The sequence below is a fragment of the Stigmatopora argus genome, chromosome 11 (genome assembly GCF_051989625.1).
Source record: "Stigmatopora argus isolate UIUO_Sarg chromosome 11, RoL_Sarg_1.0, whole genome shotgun sequence".
NCBI lineage: Eukaryota > Metazoa > Chordata > Actinopteri > Syngnathiformes > Syngnathidae > Stigmatopora > Stigmatopora argus.
The window spans coordinates 15358523-15380616 of NC_135397.1; the positions used below are offsets into that span (position 1 = coordinate 15358523).

The 22094-nt window shown below is 39.9% G+C and overlaps 1 protein-coding gene across 1 annotated transcript; it reads right to left on the reverse strand.

Moving 5' to 3' along the window:
* Window positions 1-5963: 5963 nt before the first annotated feature.
* On the reverse strand, window positions 5964-19992 carry actr2b (actin related protein 2b). The gene is made up of 9 exons (XM_077612487.1): window positions 19802-19992; window positions 18464-18574; window positions 15303-15518; window positions 15156-15228; window positions 14375-14511; window positions 14112-14261; window positions 10932-11077; window positions 10738-10870; window positions 5964-7581 (listed from the first exon to the last, which is right to left on the reverse strand). Exons 1-9 carry the CDS (start codon window positions 19847-19849, stop codon window positions 7411-7413), a joined length of 1185 nt encoding a protein of 394 aa, XP_077468613.1. The 5' UTR covers window positions 19850-19992; the 3' UTR covers window positions 5964-7410.
* Window positions 19993-22094: the final 2102 nt, after the last annotated feature.

The following is a 22094-nucleotide window of genomic DNA, read 5'->3' on the forward strand; positions in this document are numbered from 1 at the left end:
TACCACTGTACTGGTAAAATGTTATGCCTTAAAGTAAAAGACAGTATGCCTGAATTATGATTTTGACTTGAAGTAACCACAACCAAATGTTGTACTTGCCCAAAATGATCACAATGACGTATTAAAATGTTGTAAGTATCAATTTAGTTTCATTATTTATAACAAGGGCGGACCGGTGGAGCGAGTGGTTAGCGAGTCGGCCTCACAGCTCTGGGGTCCTGGGTTCAAATCCAGGTCGGTCCACCTGTGTGGAGTTTGCCCGTTCTCCCGGGCCTGCGTGGGTTTCCTCTGGGTACTCTGGTTTCCTCCCACATTCCAAAAAAAATGCATAGTAGACTGATTGGACACTCTAAATTGCCCCTAGGTATGGGTGTGAGTGTGCATGGCTGTCCGTCTCCTTGTGCCTTGCGATTGGCTGTCCACCGATTCCAGGGTGCCCCCCGCCTCTGGCCCAAAGACAGCTGGTATTGGCTCCAGAACCCCCCGAAACCCTAATGAGGATAAAGCAGTTCAGAAAATGAGATGAGATTTATAACAAATATATGTATAATGGAGCCTTTCACCACATTTAATTCCAAACATGGTAAGTGGCGAAGTCACACTTTCACACGTGACATTGCTTGGCCGATCAGTGCTGCGAGGAATTCGTATATCTTGAATTTGAGAAGAAAAAAAACATTTCATTTCATACTAAAGTAAGGTTCGCCAAATGCGCTTATGAAACTAGCAGGGTCCAGTAGCTCCAACCAGGTTAAGAACCATTGCCGTAGTTTAAACTGTTGCACCTAAAACTGGACTTTTAACATTTATAAACCTCAAGTTGTTTCTTCCTCATCCTAAATATGTGATAGCCATCGAGAAGGCCGTTGAAACTCAGATTACCTCTGCAAAAAGCATGTAGCTGATAGTGACGGAGCAAGGAGGATCTGGAAAATGGGGAGAGAAGGAGAAAAAAACGAGAGAAAAAAACGGGTCCCACAGGGCTTTCGTGGGGCCTGCTCCAGGTAACTGTCTTAAAAAAAAGAAAGAAAAAAACAGCAGTGCACATGTGCAAACATTTAAGATAGCTGTGCTCCGAACAGGGTCAACACGGCCCTTCTCCAAAGGCTTTCTTCACGGAAACAGACGCTGCCATGGTGCTGCATATTCCAAGATAGGCGATGATTTTAAATGCACTTTGGAATCAACACATTGAAACTGTACTTTATTTTAAGGCGGGAATAAATGCCTGCTGTTGCCATAAAGTAATGAAACCATCATATGTGCTTGAACAAGCGCCTCGCTTCGGTGAATAATTAGTCACAAAACAATAATTAGTCTATAAAAATACGTGAACTTCTGGAAGCCTTTTTTTAAATTATATTTTAAAATTTCTTAATACTTTCCTTTATACTTTACTTTGTACTGTATACCTTTTACTTTAATGTTTTCACGACTTTTAAGATTCGTCGTGTGTGTGAGGCAGTCATTGTTCTATTACAGGGGTAGGGAACCTATGGCTCGGGAGCCACATGTGGCTCTTTTGATGGGTGCATCTGGCTCTTCGCTAACCTGTGAGCTAAAATATGGAACCCGCTGATGACAGAACTGAGATACTACGTCCAGTGCTGCTTTAGTCTTCTTTTTTTGCATTAGACTGCTAGAATGCATACTCTCATTGATTAGCAACTGCATAAGAATGTTGTCAAAAGTATTCTTTTTTCCACTTTAAAAGTGGTGAAATTACTAAAATAAGACACTCATTTATATGTATTTTGACTTTTAAATTCGGAGTATGGCTCTCAAGGAATAACATTAGAAAATAGGAATTGTTTATGGCTCTCTTCGTCAAAACGGTTCCAGACCCCTGTTCTATTAGCTTAGTTTCTTTATGCTAATCCTGGACATTTTTTTTGGAACCATTCCGGCCAGGAAGGCTACCGGTTCTGATCAGCTCCAGACTACTGAGGGACTGGTTAAATTTTCATCTCCTGTTTTAAAATTGCTTTAATTTTCTCATTAAAATGTAACTTAATGTGATTTTGTCCTTCAAGCCACCACACGATTGGTCGCTCAGCTTAGAGTGGCGCACGGTGATTTTAAATAACTGTAACATAAAAGCATTTATCTGCTCATCTTGAAATGTATACGAGGTCACGAGTGATCACTTACTTACGGGTTTGAATAAAACAATGAAAGCGTGCGAACCTGCCAAAAGTTAGTGCGGATAAACTTGAAAGAGTGATTCTGCATATTTTCAACCTCAGCCTCAGTCTGCAGAAGGTCCTAACCTTGTGTGGGCTTCCTGTGTGTGGTTCCAGCTTTAACTAGGTCTACATTGTCTTTCCTGTGTCTGTGCTTGCTACTGCTACAAACTGAATTTCTCGAATACGGGATGAATAAAGGTTAATCTAATCTAATCAAATATTTAAGATCGGTGGCCAAAAATGGTACTGGAACAAGGATCAAAATATTGAAGCGCACAACATCCCCTTTTGGTTCTTAGCTAAGTGCTTCACAATGGAGGATCAAACAGCATGCACGATCATACCAATGTAACATCCCATTCAGAACATTTCTGAAGAAATTTTCTTGGTAGCTATGCTGTGTTGGTTGGTATAGTTGTAGTAAAAGTACACCCAAATTTTAAAGGGAAATTTTATTTTTGCTCATTTACATTCACACTTTGACTTGCATGCTTCTTTTGTTCTCGTACATAATAAAATAAAGAGTAACAGTGTGACCATAAAGTAAACAAGACATCTAAAGTATGAATACATGAGAAGAATATTTGTGTGGGCTGACAAAAGCGCCCCGATGTGCAAAAAATGAGTGATAATAAAAAGAATGTATACTCAAAGTTGACCAAACCATGCGAACATTTTATAATTGATGGTCAATTGCCAACAATAGACTTACTAATCGCAGAATAAGTCCACACAAGCAGGGGCGGTTCTAGTAAAATATTGATGAGGTGGGGAGCAGGGGGCAGGAAATTTCTCAGGGTGGGCCATCTGAAACCTTATACATTATTAACAGTCCTTTGGAGAATGATAAGAAAGTCTGCGACAATCCAGTCACTGCGTAAGATTTTCCTCAGCTCTTCCTGGAGTGTCTTGGGGAAGTTGTCTCACTTTAACTGCATGGGCAACTCATACCTGGACTTGTGTATCATATTATTTGAGAATATCGCGCAAAATTTTGTTCCAAAAAACTGAAGCAAAGTTCTTGCGTTATTGGATTGGATAACTTTATTCATCCCGTATTTGGGAAATTTCATTGTGACAGTAGCAAGAAAAGGCATAGTTATAAGTTAGACAGTACAGTCAAAGGCCGCAGAACAACAAAGCAAAAGCAAAAAGCACAAAGTACAAAGCAAATCAAAGTCAATGGGATCATTAAGAATCACCAAATCATTAAGACAGAAAAGCAGCAAACACACAAAACGAGCTACGAGTTTCGGTAGCAAAAACGGATAGACTCAAAAAGACGTAAAGTTGGACAAAAACTGGAACCACATAGGAAGTCTTCCACAAGATGGGGAACTTCTGCAGACTGTGACCGAGGTAGAGAATATGCAGAGTCACTCTTCCAAGCTCATCCGCACAGTTCCTCAGTAGTCTGGAGCTGAAGAAAACAGCAGCAGGGCAGAACTCCTCGACTCCGTTGCTGGTAAGCAAGTTATACATGAGGTCTTCTCTTTTATAACTAAATTGTGGTGAAAAACTGCCCTCCACCAGTGAAATAGTCCCCTCCGCAGCTGTTATGATGGGAGAGGTCAAACCTGCCTTGTCCACCAGATGGCGCGTGAGAGCCCGTTCTACCAAAAGTAATCCCTCTCCAAATAGCCTCCGGCAAGTTTATAGGGGAGGGTAAAATTTTTAAAAAGTTGCTCCAGAGTAACGTTAGCGGGGCAGCCGCTCACTCAAGTCCGCCCAGGGAGAACTAGTCTCTGATAAGCTTTGCGGCTCGGCCCGCCGACATTGGCCAGTGCTCACACCTAGAAAAAAAATAATGGAATCAAGCGTTTGGTGAATCTGATGATGATGAATCAGACTTTGAAATTTTTTTAATATTATGATCAATGTTCCCTCTAATTTTTCGTTGGTCTGGGCAGAAAGACAACCTCCCTGAGCGCACTGAGTACCAGTGTGAGCAACATCATCATTGCTCGCTATGGGCACACCAGTATCACACCTGCCATAAGCAGGTGCATGTCAATGTTCCCTCTAATTTTTCATGTAAAACATGCTGTAAAACATGAAAAACATAAGAGTGGACAGAGCTACAGCCACTGGCTGCCGCGTAAACGGCGCCATCATAGGTAAAGGGGTAAAAAAAGTTTGGATTTTATTTACTGCGCGCCATATGATTGCTGCTGCGCAGAGAAGACGAGAGTAGTGCGCAATTGCGCACACGCGCAGCTTAGAGGGAACATTGATTATGATGATGAATTAGGCTTTAAGGATTTAAAATTATAAATTCCATTTGAGAATTTTGTTCATATTGGTAGTTTGTTTTACCAGGTTTCCGTATGTTCCATATGTTGTGAATAAATGTTTTATCATGGCAACATGTGTTCTGGATTTGCCAGTTACCAATACCGGTGCAATCCTTGGTGTGAGTTGAGAAAAAGTGAAAAAAAATGTATACCAATTTTTAGTCAGAAATTATGACTGCGCGTTATACACGGGTACGTGTTATACTTGAATAAATATGGTATATCGAGAAGTAAGAAAGATGCAAGTAGCATTCTATTCTATTCCCACTGATGTGGGTATGATTGTGAGTGCGGATGTTTGTTTGTCTCTCTGTGTGCCCTACGGGTGGTTAAATTAGTTGTTCTTGGGGTTTATTGAATATATCATGGGCTTTATTAACAATTTGTCTTTGAAATTGCAGTTCCTTAAACAAAATTAAGTATTGCTTCTCCTTTTTGGTTCGGTTGCAGTTCAACACAGAGCATTTCCCTTTCATGCCATTTTTCGAAAGACCCCCAGCTAAAGAAAAAAAACAAAAAAATGAAGTGTAATCAAAGAATGAAAATGACAAACGAGAAGTTGCTGCAAAAATGAGGTTAGGGGTCACTGTTGCCGGGAAGTGGTGGCAAGAGTGACGCGTTAGAATGGAACCAAGGTCGGAAGAGCCTTTCTTTTCATTTTATTTTATTTCAGGCAAGGAAAAGACACCCTTTTCCTTTACTGGCGCCACTCTTCCACTTGTGTCTCCTACCATTTATATCAGATGTCTAGCAAGAGATCCATCCTTCCACTTAGATTTGTTTAACAAAGGATTGAAATCAGGTAAACAAAAAAAAGAGAGAGGGTTCTTAAAAATGTATTCATTTTTAAGTGTTAACTCGCTGTATTTTGGAGCAATAGACATCCAAACCATTGGGAATGGGAGGGTAGAAAGTTATCATTTGATATGAATTAGACCCTCCAGTCCAATTGGGTTGGATGTCTATCACTGTCAATGGCAGTGAAAATTACTCACTCAATGCCAGCCTTCTCAGTTAAAATAGAGTTGAGGTCTAAAAATGTCATGATAGTGAATAAGTTAAGGGCCACAGGCAACACAATAATACTGTTGTATAAGGACATTGATACGTATATTTATGCAGCCCAAAGAAATTTAGCAGAAAAAGAGAATATACAGCAAAAGCAAAAAGTCTCAACTCACTTTATTACACTGGATTATGATTTTTTTTTTACTTTTGCACCATGAATTGCCTATCACCCATGGCAGTTACATATGATAAAATACTAAAAATCTAGTTGTCTAGATTGATTTCGACATTGCTAATGGTGGCACATTTTAAATGACTAGCTCCATCTAGTGTTGAAATTAAGTACAATAGAAGATAAATGTATTTAAGCTTTTTGTGTAGACAATTTTCAATATTTTCATAGTTTACTGCAGGCTAGATAGATATAAATAGATTTATACCAACCATGATTGCTACAAAACAAAGCCAGACATAATTATAAATCACTTTTCTTTATTTAAATGAGCGTTATGCAGTTATGCTTATGAACAAGGTCAAAACAAAATGGTGGCAACAAAAAATTCAAGAAAGCAGAGATGTGAATAAAAAGTGAACTGCACTTGGCACTGGATAAGACATCCACAGGAAAAGAGGAAAAGGAAAAAAACATTTCAAAAATATTCATTAACACAAGAAAATCAAATTACGGTGAAGTGCCTTCGGTATTGATCAAACGAGGGGAGATCCAGTGGGGAAGAGGGAGGGGGCGGAAGGGGGGGACATCTCAAACTAAAAAAAAATCCAAAAAAACCCACTTCATTTAAACCTTTTTTGATTTCCTGCATTTTGTGTAGATATATGTACAACATCAGGCCTTTTTGATCAACACTAAGGCAGATGAAAAACACTGGAAAGTACCATCACATAATTAAGCCACAGCAAGCATCAGTATCTACTTTATTGTTGCATTTGCGCACTCGAACACAGGGTTTCCTTCAATTAAGAAATTTTCCTACAGGCAATAAATGTGAAATTTGGAACCCCCTGACAACGATCGTCAAACATGAGATTTCAAATGACTTGTAATTAACAGGACTTGTTGTGAGACTTTGTTTATTCGTAACAAAAAATTACCTCAAAAAATATTAACTGCAATAATCACAAGTTTGGTATTGCATTAGCATATTTGAGCAATAGATTACATAAAAAATATTAGGTTTGTCCAATTCTCTGTTTTGCTCCTTCCCTATTGAAATTGTCTAATCTCATAACTACAACTTTGTACAGGGTACTTGCAAAAACATCCGATGTTTTGCAGTTAGTAATAATTGTGCGTGAACTCGTCAAATACTACAGTCACATATCATTTGCTGCAATTAATAACAATACATGTCAAATATAGTTAAACTGTGAGGACTGGCAGCGAATTATTAAATTCAATGGGTTGGACATCTATCGACGTTAATGGCAGCTAAAGAGTTTTTGGGGTACCCTGCTTTGGAAGGAGCTGCACTCTTCATTAAACAGAAAGAGAAAATTTCTGTGACTACAATTAACCACGCTTCATTTACATTGGTAGTAGCTCACAGCAACTAAAGGCAAGAAACAAAAGTTAAAAGAAAATAAGTCATCCTTCTTCCTGGGGGGAAAAATAAACAGTTTCACTTATATAAATGCAATTAGTCACGGGACACACAAACCAAAAAACATTGAGTAGACCCTGATTGTGATATCAAAAAGCTGGTAGGCTTCCCTTCAACACGTCCCCAATTTCCCCGCTAACTCGTGGTAATGTAGACCCTTTTTTTGTTTTTGTTTTTTTATCTCTACGGGAATTGTGCAAAAAATATGGAACTGTATGCCAGAAAAGGTGAAGGCGAAAAAGTAGAGATTGACTGCGGGAAAGAGAAAAAAGATAAATAGATATATTTGTGTCTGTGTCTTTATCTGACAGTAACACCCAGCTTTTGAAGAACACGAACACCCTTCTCTTGGTACTCATCACGGGTGAGCCAGAAGTTGTCCTTGTCCTTCATGATGTCAGCCAGTACTGCCCCACCCAGGAATACCATGTGCTTTCGCCTGGGGGGGTCCTCGATGCGAATCTTGAATTTCTGTTTGAAAAGTAGGAAGATATTTATGTCACAGTGAATTCAAATGAATAGAGAATATAGCTTACAATAAAACAACAATTAGAGTACCTTACGAAAGTATTGGGACCCTTGAACTATTCAAGGTTTTGCCACATTTCAGGCTTCAAACATAAAATATATAAGATAATATATAAATATAACATCTGCTTTTAGTTTGGGGACTTCAATTAATACAATCTTACAAAGTTGCCATAAATCATAATACAACATTCACATAGCATTATTTTTTATATAAATGAATGCACATGATTTATGCATGAGGCAGCATATTGATGCTCTGAAAAAATTGTGTTAAATGCAATTTTTTTTGTGAAAGCCAAAGTGTGAAAACAGTAGCTTTGTGCGCCAGGTGATTAATTGATGCTGCTCTGGAACCCATTTATTTTGTTTCTTTGGCTAAAATGTTCACCGTCAGCAAATAAAGTATTGCACTAATAGCAACACCTGGTGGCAGACCAGTGCACTATATTTGCAAACGTGAAAGACATTTTGAAAAGTGTGGAAGTCTGGCATTAATTATCAAATCATATTTAGGGTTTCAAATTTTACAGGCAAATGTACTTATATACTACCCTGACTGCATGCATATGCACTGACTAACGGGGGAAAAAACTGAAAAAAATCCAACGCTCCGCCCAGTGCTCGCAGAGACATTTACACGAGGGAGTTGCGGGGAGAGACAGTGCCCATGATGTTCTTATGAGCAGCCGCTCGCGTCCGCTGTATGCTCGTATATCAAAATTAGTCTCATATCAAGATAAATATTTGCTCAAAATTTTACTCGTATCTCAAATTGCTCGTATGTCAAGGTATTTCTGTAAATGTTTTTGCGCCTATACAGAAATACAAGTACACAAGTATAAATGTATTAATATCTAAATATGTAGATCTTTAAAAATGTAACTACCGTATTTTCTACATTATAAGGCGCACTTAAAAGGCTTCAATTTTTCAAAAGCTCACTATACGTCTTATATATGGATCAATATTGATCCGCAACTATGAGTCTCCATTCTGTGTGCTTGCAGTGCTTTTAACCCTCAAAAACACTCAATACTTAAAGAAACAGCATATCAGAGCTATACAGAGGAAATGCCTGGCGTGAATGACAACACAATGCGGGTGTGAAAGCTTGGAAATGGACTGAAGCCATGGATCGAACACAATTAAACAGTTTTGCTAACGGATTGCTAACGGATGGCCAACATTGTAGTTCGGGCAGGCAGTGTCGCACGAGTTACGTGACGAAAAACACGCTAGTGCCAAGTCTAACATAAGCTAGCGGCTAGCATAACATACGCTAGCCTAGTGTCATGCTAGCGCCTTATCGGACGAGGCGTCCAATGTATTGACAAAAAAACAGAAAATATACCCGCAAATGAGACTGCACCCCATCACACGGTGCATTTTATAGGTGTAAAAATACGGTATACAGTGGTACCTCTACATGCGAGCAGCTCTACCTACGAGGAGGAAAATTTCGAGCAAATAATTAGCTCTAGATGACATGAGAGGTTGTTTATCATTGTCTTTTTTGCCGCATCTCTTTCGTGTATAACAGATATCTACGAGCACTGGAGGGTTTCTTCACACGAGTTTCTCCTACACATGGACCAGAAAACGCATGCGCGGGCAAAAAGAGGGCTTTCTGCGTAATGAAGTATACTCGTGCACACAACACCGATAGCCAATGGCACCCTTTCTCAGAATAAAACTTCATTACCCACAATCAATACATGGGTAGGCTGAGCTGTTGCATTTTATTCAGTGTTATTCCTTCCTTAGCCTGTTAGCTCCTGCGATCGCTCATTCAAGACTACTTCTCGTTGGCAAGTGGTCTTGCCTTATCCTATTGTGAGGACATTTGTGTGCATCATTTTTGGAATATTTTGAAGGGAATACAACAGCAAACAGCCCATCGATAGCGAACATGAGGGTGGAGGCATGGCAAACAGCTACAGAGAGAGATTCCATTTGGAATAATAAGTACGTATTGATGGACAAAATATAATATGATTCAGATATTTCTTAGGCCAGCAGAGAAGGCCTTGAAGGCCCTGACGGCCCGCCACTGATATATATATATACACACATACATATACATATATATACATATACACATACATATACATATATATATACATATATATACACATATACATATATATATATACACACATATATATACATATACATATATATACACATGTGTATATATGTATACAGACGCTCCCCTACTTACGAACATTCAACTTACGAACAACGGTACATACGAACATGTCTGCAAATTGCGTTTAAGTCCAAAAATGTTCGCAAGTCCAATTTTGTATTTCGCCTTTTTCGGAGTAGTACTTCTTTCTGCCGCTAATACCGACGCCTGGCGCTGTGAGAGCTCAGCTCACCCAGCATCTACCTTCTTCGTTGCAATGCGGAAGTGCGTGAATGTATCTCCAGTGTGCAAAGAACCTTTTTCATTTGTATCATTAAATATCTCATGCATCCAATATTGAATATGGTTGATAAAAAGCTAAAGGCTTCTATTGAGGGAGTTGCAAGGAAGAGGCAAGCCATTTCATTTGAAACGAGTGGCAATAATAACGAAGCTTGATGCGCGTGAGAGTGTGAGCGTTTCACGGGCATTTAATCGTTCGACCGTCAGTACCATTTATAAACAAAGATCGAGCAGCAGGACCCAAATATTGAACGTTGCACAAAGTTTGCAAATCAATTGAATGATGCCATACAGTGCTACTGCATCATTTATGATGAAAAAAAGAAGAAAACTGTGCAATTGTCATTAGGTCGCTTCTTTTGGCCAGTTTCTAATACATAAATCTCTCTCTCTCTCTACAGTACTGTACATATTCTCTCCATTTTATTAAATGTTTTTTTTCAGTACAAACCAATGCGTGTTACTTATACAAGCCTTAAACATACAAATGCACTTATATAAACCTTCAATATACTTATATCGGCCTTAAACATAAATTACAATACAAAATATAGCACTGAATCAACTTACAAACAAATTCAACTTATGAACAATCGCTCGGAACCAATTGCGTTCGTAAGTTGAGGAGCGTCTGTATATATTTGACCAAAGAAGGAGAATCTTACCGAGAGCTTGTCAACATCCCCCTTGAGAACGCGCTCCAGATAGAGCTGCTTGAGTTCCCTCTCCAGTCGCGAAGGTAGCCCGGGGTACATGGTGGATCCCCCCGACAGCACGATGTGTTTGTAGAACTCAGGCCTGAGCAGGAACATTTTTAAACCCGTGTTCAAGATGTGCACACGCTGTTCAAGTCGCTCACCTGGTGTCAATGTCAGCTGCCTGGATGGTGTTAAAGAGCAGCTCAGCCACGCCCACGCCCTCCACATTGATGAGGTGCGGCTGGAATAGAGCCTCTGGCGCCTCGAAACGCTCGCCGCCCACCTTGATCACGCGGCCATCTGGCAACTGCAGACACGTGGGAGGGAGAATAGACGTGAAAAAAACAGGGGGGCCTTAAACAGCAAAAAGATGCCGAACATGAACAGCTCAAGTATTCCTGGTTTTAAATTCCATACAAGTGTAAAAAAAAAGAACTATCTAGTCTCATTTGACTACTAAAGAATCTTGATTTATGAGGAATTAATTTCACAACAAAACTTGATGTTTATAGACATCAAATGAGATTGATGGACACTTTATAAAGCCATGAACACGGCAAGAGAAAGCATCCTTTTAATCACACTTTAGAATGCACTTAAACCAAACACAAAATGACACTGACATTGAACCACACATGCAGTCAAACATTAACATTGAGAAACTGACTAATTGATGAAATCAAATCAACAACTGTTTTGATAATCAATGCATCTTTAGGACTATGTTCCCTGAAAACTGTAAAATCCACATCATGCCTCTTTATAGTAAATATTATTCAATTTCTGTACTCATCAATGAAATAAGACTAATTATTTAATTAAGAGATATAGTAATACCTTGACATTTGAGTGTCCCAACATTTGAGAAATTTGAGATATTAGACAAATTTGAAATATGATCATAGGAGATGGTTCCTGATGCGGGCGTCCAGTTGGCCGAGTATGCAAGAGGCTCTATGTGAGAACAGCATCTTACCGTCTTTCTCCCCCCATCTCCATCGCGTAAAGATATCTACGAGTTCTCATCAAAGTTTTATCAACAGGAATCAAATATACCCCCAACATTATTCCAAAATCCAATTTTTCAGACCGGCCCAGTCGCCAAAAGTTGATGTCTGCGGATTCCGAACAACTTCCTATTCAAGTGATGTAAAAATAAGTAATGTAATGTTTTTAATGTCATAATTTTATGACTTTTGCCTCCCAATATCACTTAAATCTCCTAGTACGTGAAAAGCATATGTTGTGCTCAGCCTTATGGTCGCCAAATGTTGATGTCCTTGAAACCAACGTAACGTAAAAACAAAAAAGGACTTAAATCTTGTAATATTACGACTTTTTGTCTCTCCATACTACTTCAATCTCCTAGCATTACGCAAAGAGCAGTTTTGTTGTCATACAGACTTAACATCGACAAAAGTTGAAGCCAGTGAAACCAAACAACTTCCGGTTCACATTAAATAAAATAAGCAACAAAATGACTTTAATCTCATAATATTACAATTTGAATCTTGTAATAGTACAATCTATGATGTAACGTTTGTCTAATTTCTGAACCACTTTATACTCATTAGGGCCGCGGGGGGTGCTGGAGCCTATCCCAGCTGACTTCGGGCTAGAGGTGGGGGACACCCTGAATCGGTGGCCAGCCGATCGCAGGGCACAAGAGACGGACAACCATGCTCACTCACACCCATACCTAGGGGCAATTTAGAGTGTCCAATCAGCCTACCATGCGTGTTTTTGGAATGTGGGAGGAAACCGGAGTATGTAATGTTTGTCTTATTTCGAATTTATTCTTGTAATTTTTCGATTTTAATCTCGTAATATTACAATTTATGACTTTGTAATATTTCCGCAGTACATCTGGGCATCGTTCATTGCACACCCGTGAGCCACGGCACAGTGGTTGGCAAACACTTGTCAAGGGCTTAGTCTGCTTTTAATACCAAATCAGCTAGGATAGGCTCCAGCAATCGCTGAAACTCTTGCGATGATGCCTGTATGGATGATGAATGTATGTATAAATAATGTCACCGCAGTGTGCATATTAAATGTATTTTGGTATTGGTCCTTGCTACATTGGAGAACCGACTGACTTATATTGTGGTAGGGGTGGGCTAGATAACAGTGTCAACCCTTGACTTGTGCTCGTGATGAATTTTTTTTTATCATAAATGCATATCGCATGCATTGGAGGGCCAAAGCTGAATTTACAAACACTGTTCCCTCTAAGCTGCGCGCGTGCGCAATTGCGCACTACTCTCGTCTCCTCTGCGCAGCAGCAATCCTATGGCGCGCAGTAAAAAAAAAAAAAACTGATTTTTTTTTTTTTTTTTTTTTTTTTTTTTTTTTTTTTTACCCCTTTCTTCATGATGGCGCCGTTTAAGCAGCAGCCAGTGGCAGTAGCTCTGTCCACTTATGTTTTTCGTGTTTTACAGCATGTTTTACATGAAAAATTCGAGGGAACATTGACATGCACCTGCTTGTGGCAGGTGTGATACTGGTGTGCCCATAGCGAGCAATGATGATGTCGTGACCGGATGATTCGCCTAAAGACGTTTTGCCGACGGACGTTTGACAGACGGACAGGTCTCCGAATGAACGTTCGTTCAAACAGCGTTTAATGATTAAATACAAATACTAGTATTTGTATTTAATCATTAAACGCTGTTTTCAGCTGGATTTGACCGAATTTGAGAGCATTTTAAGCCGTTTGGCGAATGGACGTATATGGACATTTTTTTGCCTCCATCGCGACATCATCGCGACATTTTACCGAGGAATTCACTTCCCTGGGCTCGGTTCTAATGTCCAAAGAGCTCCAGTATTTGTATTTAATCATTAAATGCTGTTTTAGGATGGATTTGACCCGATTGCTGTCATTTTACGGCTCGGTTCTGCTACATCTGCCCGCCCAAGAGTGTTTATTCCCGGGCTGCCATTGATGGTAGACTAACATTGATTTTTACTATAATTTGGACAACACCGGCGGCGGGCCGGATTAAAAATCCTAACGGGCCGTATATGGCCCGCGGGCCGAGGTTGAAAAACTTGTACACACACGATCCGGGGGCGGGGCGAGCGCGCGAATCCCGTTTCGGCGAAACCTCCGTTCGGCCGAATGAACGTTCGGCGGAACGTCCATTCGGCGACCTGCCCGTCTGTCAAACGTCCGTCGGCGAAACGTCTTTAGGCGAATCATCCGAGTACCGATGATGTCGCTCACACTGGTACTCAGTGCGCTCAGGGAGGTTGACTTTCTGCTCAGACCAACGAAAAATTAGAGGGAACATTGTTTACAAACCAACCAGTCTGGAACATGACACCACACTTCTTACCGTATAGGACTCTACCAGCACAGTGGTCTCCAGCGCCAGCTTCTGCTCTTGCTCAATGTTGTATCCAACATAGCATAGTTTCTCCTTCATCATGCGCACAGTCTCAAAGTCCGCTGAGTGGTTGAACGCGTAGCCTCGCAGCAGCAGTAACTTTCAGGATGACAATCAGTGTGAGAGGAACCACAGAAACATTGAGAGGTTCTAAATCTGGGGGTTTAAAATGAGAAGGCTAATGCGGTAGAACATGATAAAAAGAATGACACCTTGATGAGGTAGCGGGTTATGTCCCGCCCGGCGATATCCAGACGTCTGGTCAGGTGGGGCAAGCTAAATCCTTCATACACGGGACAGATGTGTGTCACGCCATCGCCGGAGTCTACCACGACGCCGGTCAGAAGCCCTGTACAAAAACAGTTGCCCATTAAAATTGTTTCGATTTGGTGCAGGCCTAATACTTAACCACTTTTCAATTGTCTAATTTAAAAAAAAAAACAACTCAAGTCTCTAATTAAAATAAAAAAAAACGCAGGTGAAATTCACACAATCACGTGGACAGGACACAAGTAAACACACCCAACCAACCAAAACATGACACAGTCAATTGGATTGGACATATAGTACCGAGAGATGAGCAAGCACAGCCAGTTCTTTCAGTTTAAATGAATTGTCACTGACAGCCAATGAGGCAGGGGTAGGCAAACTATTCCACCAAGGGTCGCAGTGGGTGCACGTTTTCATTCCAACCCATAAAGAGGACACCTTTTCACCAATCTGGTGTCCAACAAGTGCAGTGTATGGCAGTCAGGTGTTTCTTGCTTCAGCACATCCCTCATTGGTTAAACTGTTTGTATTGGATCAGTTGGAAGAAAAAAAAACCTGCACCTACAGCGGCCCTTCAGGACCGGTTTGCCAAGCCCTGCTTTAAGCAGTCACAAACCCTGGTGAGAATTGGTATAGAAAGTGGCAACATTTTGAGTTTCTTCTCAAATGTACCTTACGCAGTGCTTTTTAAATGTTATTTAACCCTGAGATCTAGATCCTTACCTTGAGCGTAGAGTGTCAGCACGGCTTGAATAGCTATGTAGACGCCTGAAAACTGATACGTCTCAAACATTACCTGTGGAGAGCGAAAGACAAAACATGTAAAACTATCAACTTCCAAAAACAGAAGTTTAACACCGATGTATCTACCTCTATGATCTTCTCACGGTTCTTGGTGGGATTCATGGGGGGCTCGGTAAGCAGGATCTTGCAGTTGCGTGAGTCGATGTTGAGCTTTTCGGGCCCGAAGGTGTAGTCCCACAGGTGCTTCATGTCGTCCCAGTTTCGCACAATGCCGTTTTCCATGGGATAGTTGACTTCGAGCATTGAGCGCAATTCACTGGCCTCGTCCCCTACCATCAGATCCTGAAAAAGCAGCACGGTGGAAGTCCTAGATTTAATATCTTAAATTAATTTTGGAGCAATCACGCAAGCTGTGAGTATTGCCCAAAAACTCTGCGCAAGAACTAAATTACCCAGCATGCACCAGTCCTCTGCATGCACAACTAATCTTTTTTTTTATCAACTGTGCAGCACAAGTCAAACCATTCCTTCAGGAGACATCAAAGCCGATGACATACATTCTATGCGCTGAGCCTTTGCTAATTTGGCTTTGGTGAGTGCCACAACCCACCCATCATTGATGGCGACAGATATCCAATCAATTTGAACTGCGAGCACAAGTAAATAAAAAAAATACACGTGGAGAATGCATGGAGGGGCTTAGCATCATGTTTAGAAATTTGCTGCGGCAACTAAAATGAAATCTTAGGTTATTTCACAAATATGTATGGATGTTGAACCTCAAGTACAATTTCAGGAAAAACCTAGAATGGTTTGAAACTTTCTGGTAGAGTTAAAAGGTAAAGCAAAAAGTGGATCATAACAAAAATTAAAATGACTCCACTATGTAGAAAACACACTGAAATATCTCTTTCTTTTACCATTTCATAGTTCTTCTATCCAAAACAATTAATGAGGTGTCCAGCAATTCTGATTGTGACAAACTTAATTGATGGTCATGCCATCAGTTTAAATGCCCAAAACAAAAACATTGTTCTACACACAGAATTGTTGCACCTAATTTATGTTACACAGCTCTAACTTGGTTATTGTTTGTCTTTTTCACATTTAAAAGGTTGGGGCTTTAAAAAAAAACCTCAAAGTTTTACAGTATGCACTCATTGACTTTAGTGCTGAATGAGGTTTCAGAAATAAATTGTATGTAAATGTACTTTTATGTCCATTTTTTTTGAATGAGATACAAAAATACTTCCAATACTTCACTTTAAGACAATTATTGGGATTAATCGGGATTGAATCAAATTGAATCGTGACCTGTGAATCAGGATCCGAATCGCATCTCCAGATATGAGAGAACACACACCGCTAATGCCTAGCTTTCACGTTCTCTTCTAGCGAATACATTTTGACAGTATGAAGGAACGGTGACATGGCAGCAACAAAATAGAAAGACTATGGCATGCATGCTAGCAGAGTACAAAAAGTTACAGCTCATTCTGAGTGTGACATTTTGTGTTTGAAGATTTTTAGTGGGCCAACACGGCTGAGAATAGAAGACCAATTAAGAACTACTTCCATTATTAAGCACTTTGTATCACTTTGTTGGATGGATTAGTGGTATGCTACAATTTTAAAGTAGCATTTCATTACAACTGTAATTTAAAAGTGTAAACTTTTTCATTTCTATTTGTTCAATATATCAGTACTTTTTTCACAACTTGCTGTGTGTCTTAAAATGAGCTGAATGACAAATTTAACTTTAGGAACATCCTCTTTGTATGGCCTTTCAAATCTCTTTGTTACAACGTTCCGATTATTCTTTTCCAATGTTCACACTGGAATTCCAATTCTCTCTGCCGGTGTGACACGTCACTTATTTTCCCCTGAACTGACAAAACACCAAGGATCCAAACAGTGCGTTCTGTTCCACAATGTCAAAATGATTCAGTATATCAAACTTCAAAGCTATTTTAGTCGGGGTTTGTTAAAATGTTGTACAATACCTTTTAGTGGTAACACAAAAGAATCACCGAGGTACATGATTTAACTGTTATATTTGTTAAGTGAAGCCAAGTTGTAATTAATACACACATTTTAATAATTTGAAACAGTTTGTTGTCAAACATTTGGTAATTTTAAACAAGCACACCACTTTAGTCTACTTTTTAAGATTAATCAGTGTTATTGTTCAAATTGCACATTCACAATATTACAGAATAGATTAGATTTCAGCATCATTTATTTAAAATACAATTTCAGACAGTCTTTGAGCATTTCATCCACATGGTCAAATGGCAGCTTTGATGTGCAAGTTGAAAAGAAATCAGCCAAGAAATTGCTGAATTTGTGGCAATCAGGCAAGATAATGCAAAGGGGCACACACCATCACGAACTTACCATCTTGGAATTCTACTTCAACGGTGGGAAAACATGGAGGGAGAACAAGTTTGTGTGTAAAAAGAATAAAATAAAAAAGTTTGCAAACAGCAAGAGAACTGTAAGAAAAAATAAAATTCAAATTTACCAGAATATAGAGATATAAAACTAAAAGTAATCTTTGTTTTGGGGGATAAAACTATTCACTGACCAATAAAAATTCAGGTTACAGAATGATTTCCTCACGTGATCACGATAGGATTTAGTGAAGCTTTACTTGGGTTTTTACATTCATATAATTGCTAATTAATTAAATAAATAAATACATGAAATAATAAAGAAAAAATGAATAAATTACAATTTCATATGTGACGCAAATTAGCGACAACAGGCATATATGGTTATAAAAATAGGCATCAAAGGATTAATAGTGTATATTAACAAAAACATGGCAGCAACATATTTGACAACATTAAACATCACAAATGGACAAAAGGCTCCAAGATCGACCCATTGATAACTGAACATTAATTCATATTCTAAACCATTTATCCTTACAAGGTTCGCAGGAGGTGCTGGAAACTATCCTAGCCAACTACGGGGCCCAGGCGTGGGAAACGCTGAATCGGTATCCAGTCAATCGCAGGGCACAAGGAGACAGACAAGCATTCATGCTCACACTTATACCTAGGGGGAATTTAGAGTGTTCAACCAGCCTATTTTGCATGTTTTTGGGTTGTAGGAGGAAACCGGAGTACCCGGAGAGAACATGCAAACTCCACACAGCCTGGGATCAAACCCACAACCCCAGAACTGCGACACTGACGCGCTAACCATTCGGCTCCCAGGCCGCAATCACTGAACAAGTAGACAAAATAGTCATCGTTTTTTTAAGTAGTGCTGATTGGTACCTTGATCTCAATATTTCCCACTTTGGCTGTGGAGCGGATGATGGGCCTGCCCACCAGGGCGGGAAAGATATGCTCTGGGAAGTTGGAGCCAGCATAGCCACACTTGACAAACTGTAAAACATTTTTCCATTTCATTTTATTTGTAGAGACATTTAAGTGTAGATGTGTGTTTGAAAGGAAATGAGGATAGGTAATCTAATTTATTTGTATAGTACGATTTGTTACCAGAAAGATAGCATAAAGAAATTAGAAAAATCATTCAGTTCTGTACCTTTACCGAGTTTGACATGAAAGAAAAATGCAGATATTTTAACAATAATAATAATGTATTTTGTTTGCATTTCCAACCACACTGAAGCTTGCACAAAAAAAGATAAGTAAATGGAAAATTTGTGACCCAAACATTCTAAAATTCATGTTGTGCCGATGAAACTATTATAAGGGACTTCATGTAAGGTACATTTCTGTAACATCCTGTTACAACGCTGACAAAGAAGCAAGAGAGGAAGTCTCTACTGCGAAAGTCAACTATATGACATTCCTGAACACCGCATAAAAATGCATTCCACATGTCAGCATGATAACAGACTAACGCTGGACCCTCTTATTGTCAAAACAATATGTAGTATATGCAGTAATATTGATGTAAATAAAAATATCAAATGCAGGAAGTATTGCTGACTGTGTGGAATGTGTGACAATTTATTCAGTCAACCACTTCCTGGTGGGTTTCTGGACACGTACGATCGCTACCTCCATAGAAATGGATTACCTAAATAAATTGTATAGTAATGATGACATGAACATTGAATCGAGAACTCGCACGCTAGTGAAAGGAAAAAAAAACGATTAAACCTTAAATGACCTGGCACGGCCTCATAAAAAACGATAACTTAAAAAAATAAGATTGCCACTATTGACCATATTTTGGTGTTTTAAAATAATAAAAACGCGCTATAGAATTTAGCTGAGTGTAAGCACATGAAAGGGCGCCTTTGCCAATCGGAAAACGGCAAAAACGGACAGCTGGAAGTCTAGAAGCTAAGTGGCTACCTGCAATCGTTCGAATTGTAATTACAATTACAAGCTCTCGTTTCTAAAGATCTCACTTCAACTGTGAAAATTGTGTTGTTTGAACAGCATTAGTGTATTGGTTGTAGGATGTGATAACCGAAAAGTCTCAAAATGCCCTTTCCGTATCAAGTCTGGATGAATGAAAATTAGCCAGGGTAGTTAGCCACACGCCCAGTTAGCACAGCGGATTCACTTCCTGATTCTCGCAAATCACTTAAAATGGCATCCAAAAGACTAAACGAGGGTACGGAAATACAAACTTACTCCGGTACCGTTGTCACACACCACCACTTTCCGTCCCTGGCTGTCCATAATGTCTAGAGCCCGGTTGCCTGTGAACCTCCACGGAAGTTTTGTTAGTAAAGGCTAGCCCGTTTTGCAGCACAGACATATGCCGACATAGGTATCATATATCTATAAATAGATATATAGATATATACAGTGCTAGATGTTTTTCAAGATCAACGAGCAAATCGGACTAGTCGTCTGTTGTCGGCCATTTTGAGTCTGGGCCACGGGGGGACTAATCAACGCATGCATGTTGAAATTGCTATGTATATATTTTTTTAAAAACTATTTGTAACTAGTTGGATTTTACATAAAGGTCAGAGTGACATCAAAGTTACTACACATTTAAACGTATATTTATAAAAAAAATATTTTTGATAATTTCAACATCCAGTCTTATTCATAGCCTAAAGTTGTTTGTCAAAAACAGACCGTTGGAAATCTGTCAAAAACTCTGAGTTATTAGTGGTGAAAATCACTCATTATTCGCCCGGTTACAATGGAGCCCCAGAGCCGTTGTCTGACGCAAGATGGCTATGTCACACGCTACTCTTTAAGATGGCTACTATAATGTATCTGATTTCAATGTGTGCCGCGGCACAGCAACGTCACATCCGTATGTGGCAGGACATGCGCGGCATGTACATTGCGTCCTTTCCAACAGACATACATGACGCGATCTTTTGTGGGAGCCATTCTCATCTCATTTTCTGAAACGCTTTATTCTCACTAGGGTCGCGGGGTGTGCTGGAGCCTATCCCAGCTAACTTCGGGCCAGAGGCGGGGGACACCCTGAATTGGTGGCCAGCCAATCGCAGGGCACAATGAGACAAATAACCATCCACGCTCACACTCATACCTATGAGCAATTTAAAGTGTCCAATCAGCCTACCATGCATGTCTTTGGAATGTGGTAGGGAACCAGAGTACCTGGAGAAAACCCACACAGGCCCAGGGACAACATGCAAACTCCTCAGAGGTGGAACGACCTGAATTTGAACCCAGGTCCCCCACTGTGAGGCCGACATGCTAACAACTCAGCCGCCGGGCCGCCCACTGAATGCTATCAGATTCCTTTGAAATTGTGTAGAACATTGGACAATTACAGAGTATTCTGCAAAACGAGCAATAATAATAAAAATATTTATAAATAAATTGAGAATTAAATTGAATGACAACAAATATAACTAAATGATTAAATATGTTGATAAATTAGCTTATGATACTGATATTAGAATACTGTTAGGTTCGCCATTAGACATTCCCAAATGCACGCACAAATCACCCATCCCACCTGTCTGCCCTGGCGGACAATTTCACTCCAGAATGCCTCCTCATATTCCGGTTTAGGATCTGCAGGCCTTCAATGGCTCTGGTTAGGGACCCATCAGTTGACGTGTTGTTGGGTATAAAGGTGCAACATTGATCTCCAAATATTGCACACTTGCTCTGCCAGAAGCATATCAACCGCTATGCAGTCCTGGAAAGCCATGAGACTGGTGGCTGACAGCTGTTCCTTTATTGCTCCAAGTTTTTGGACATTGCAAAGGATGTTGTTTATCATATCCATATTTTTATTTGGAGTAACCCAAAGAAAAATAGATTCCCAACCTGCTGCAATTTGGTTAGCCAACTTATACTCATTTGGTACGCTTCAGGGAATGAATCAATGTCGCCATCCCTCCGTGACATTCAACGCCGTTGGGAAAGGCCAGCCTCCGCACCGAAATTCTGAGCCGCCAATTGTATCTCCTCGACTGTGCATGGAAAAACAGATACAGTGGTACCTTTACATACGAGCAGCTCTACCTACGAGATGCTGGAGATACGAGGAAAATTTTGAGCAAATAATTAACTCTAGATATGAGAAAAATTTTGAGATGCGAGAAAGCCAAGGTGGCCATGACATGAGAGGCTGTTTATCATTGTAGCGCACTGTGTTTTTTGCCGCATCTCTTTCGTGTATAACAGATATCTACGAGCACTGATCGGTTTCTTCACAAGAGTTTCTCCTACACATGGACCAGAAGACGCACAACGCGCATGCGCGGGCAAAAAGAGGGCTTTCTGGGTAATGAAGTATACTTGTGCACACAACACCGATAGCCAATGGCACCCTTTCTCAGAATAAAACTTCATTACCCACAATCAATACGTGGGTAGGCTGAACTGTTGCATTTTTTCAGTGTTATTCCTTCCTTAGCCTGTTAGCTCCTGCGATCGCTCATTCAAGACTACTTCTCGTTGGCAAGTGGTCTTGCCTTATCCT

What these genes read in the sequence shown, in the direction of transcription:
- actr2b (XM_077612487.1), bottom strand. Translation starts at nt 19,849, where the DNA reads ATGGACAGCCAGGGACGGAAAGTGGTGGTGTGTGACAACGGTACCGGA. An exon ending in TGTGTGACAACGGTACCGGA is followed by an intron (nt 18,575 to 19,801) that starts GTAAGTTTGTAT and finishes AATGTTTTACAG; the next exon opens with TTTGTCAAGTGTGGCTATGC. An exon ending in TAACCCGCTACCTCATCAAG is followed by an intron (nt 14,262 to 14,374) that starts GTGTCATTCTTT and finishes TCATCCTGAAAG; the next exon opens with TTACTGCTGCTGCGAGGCTA.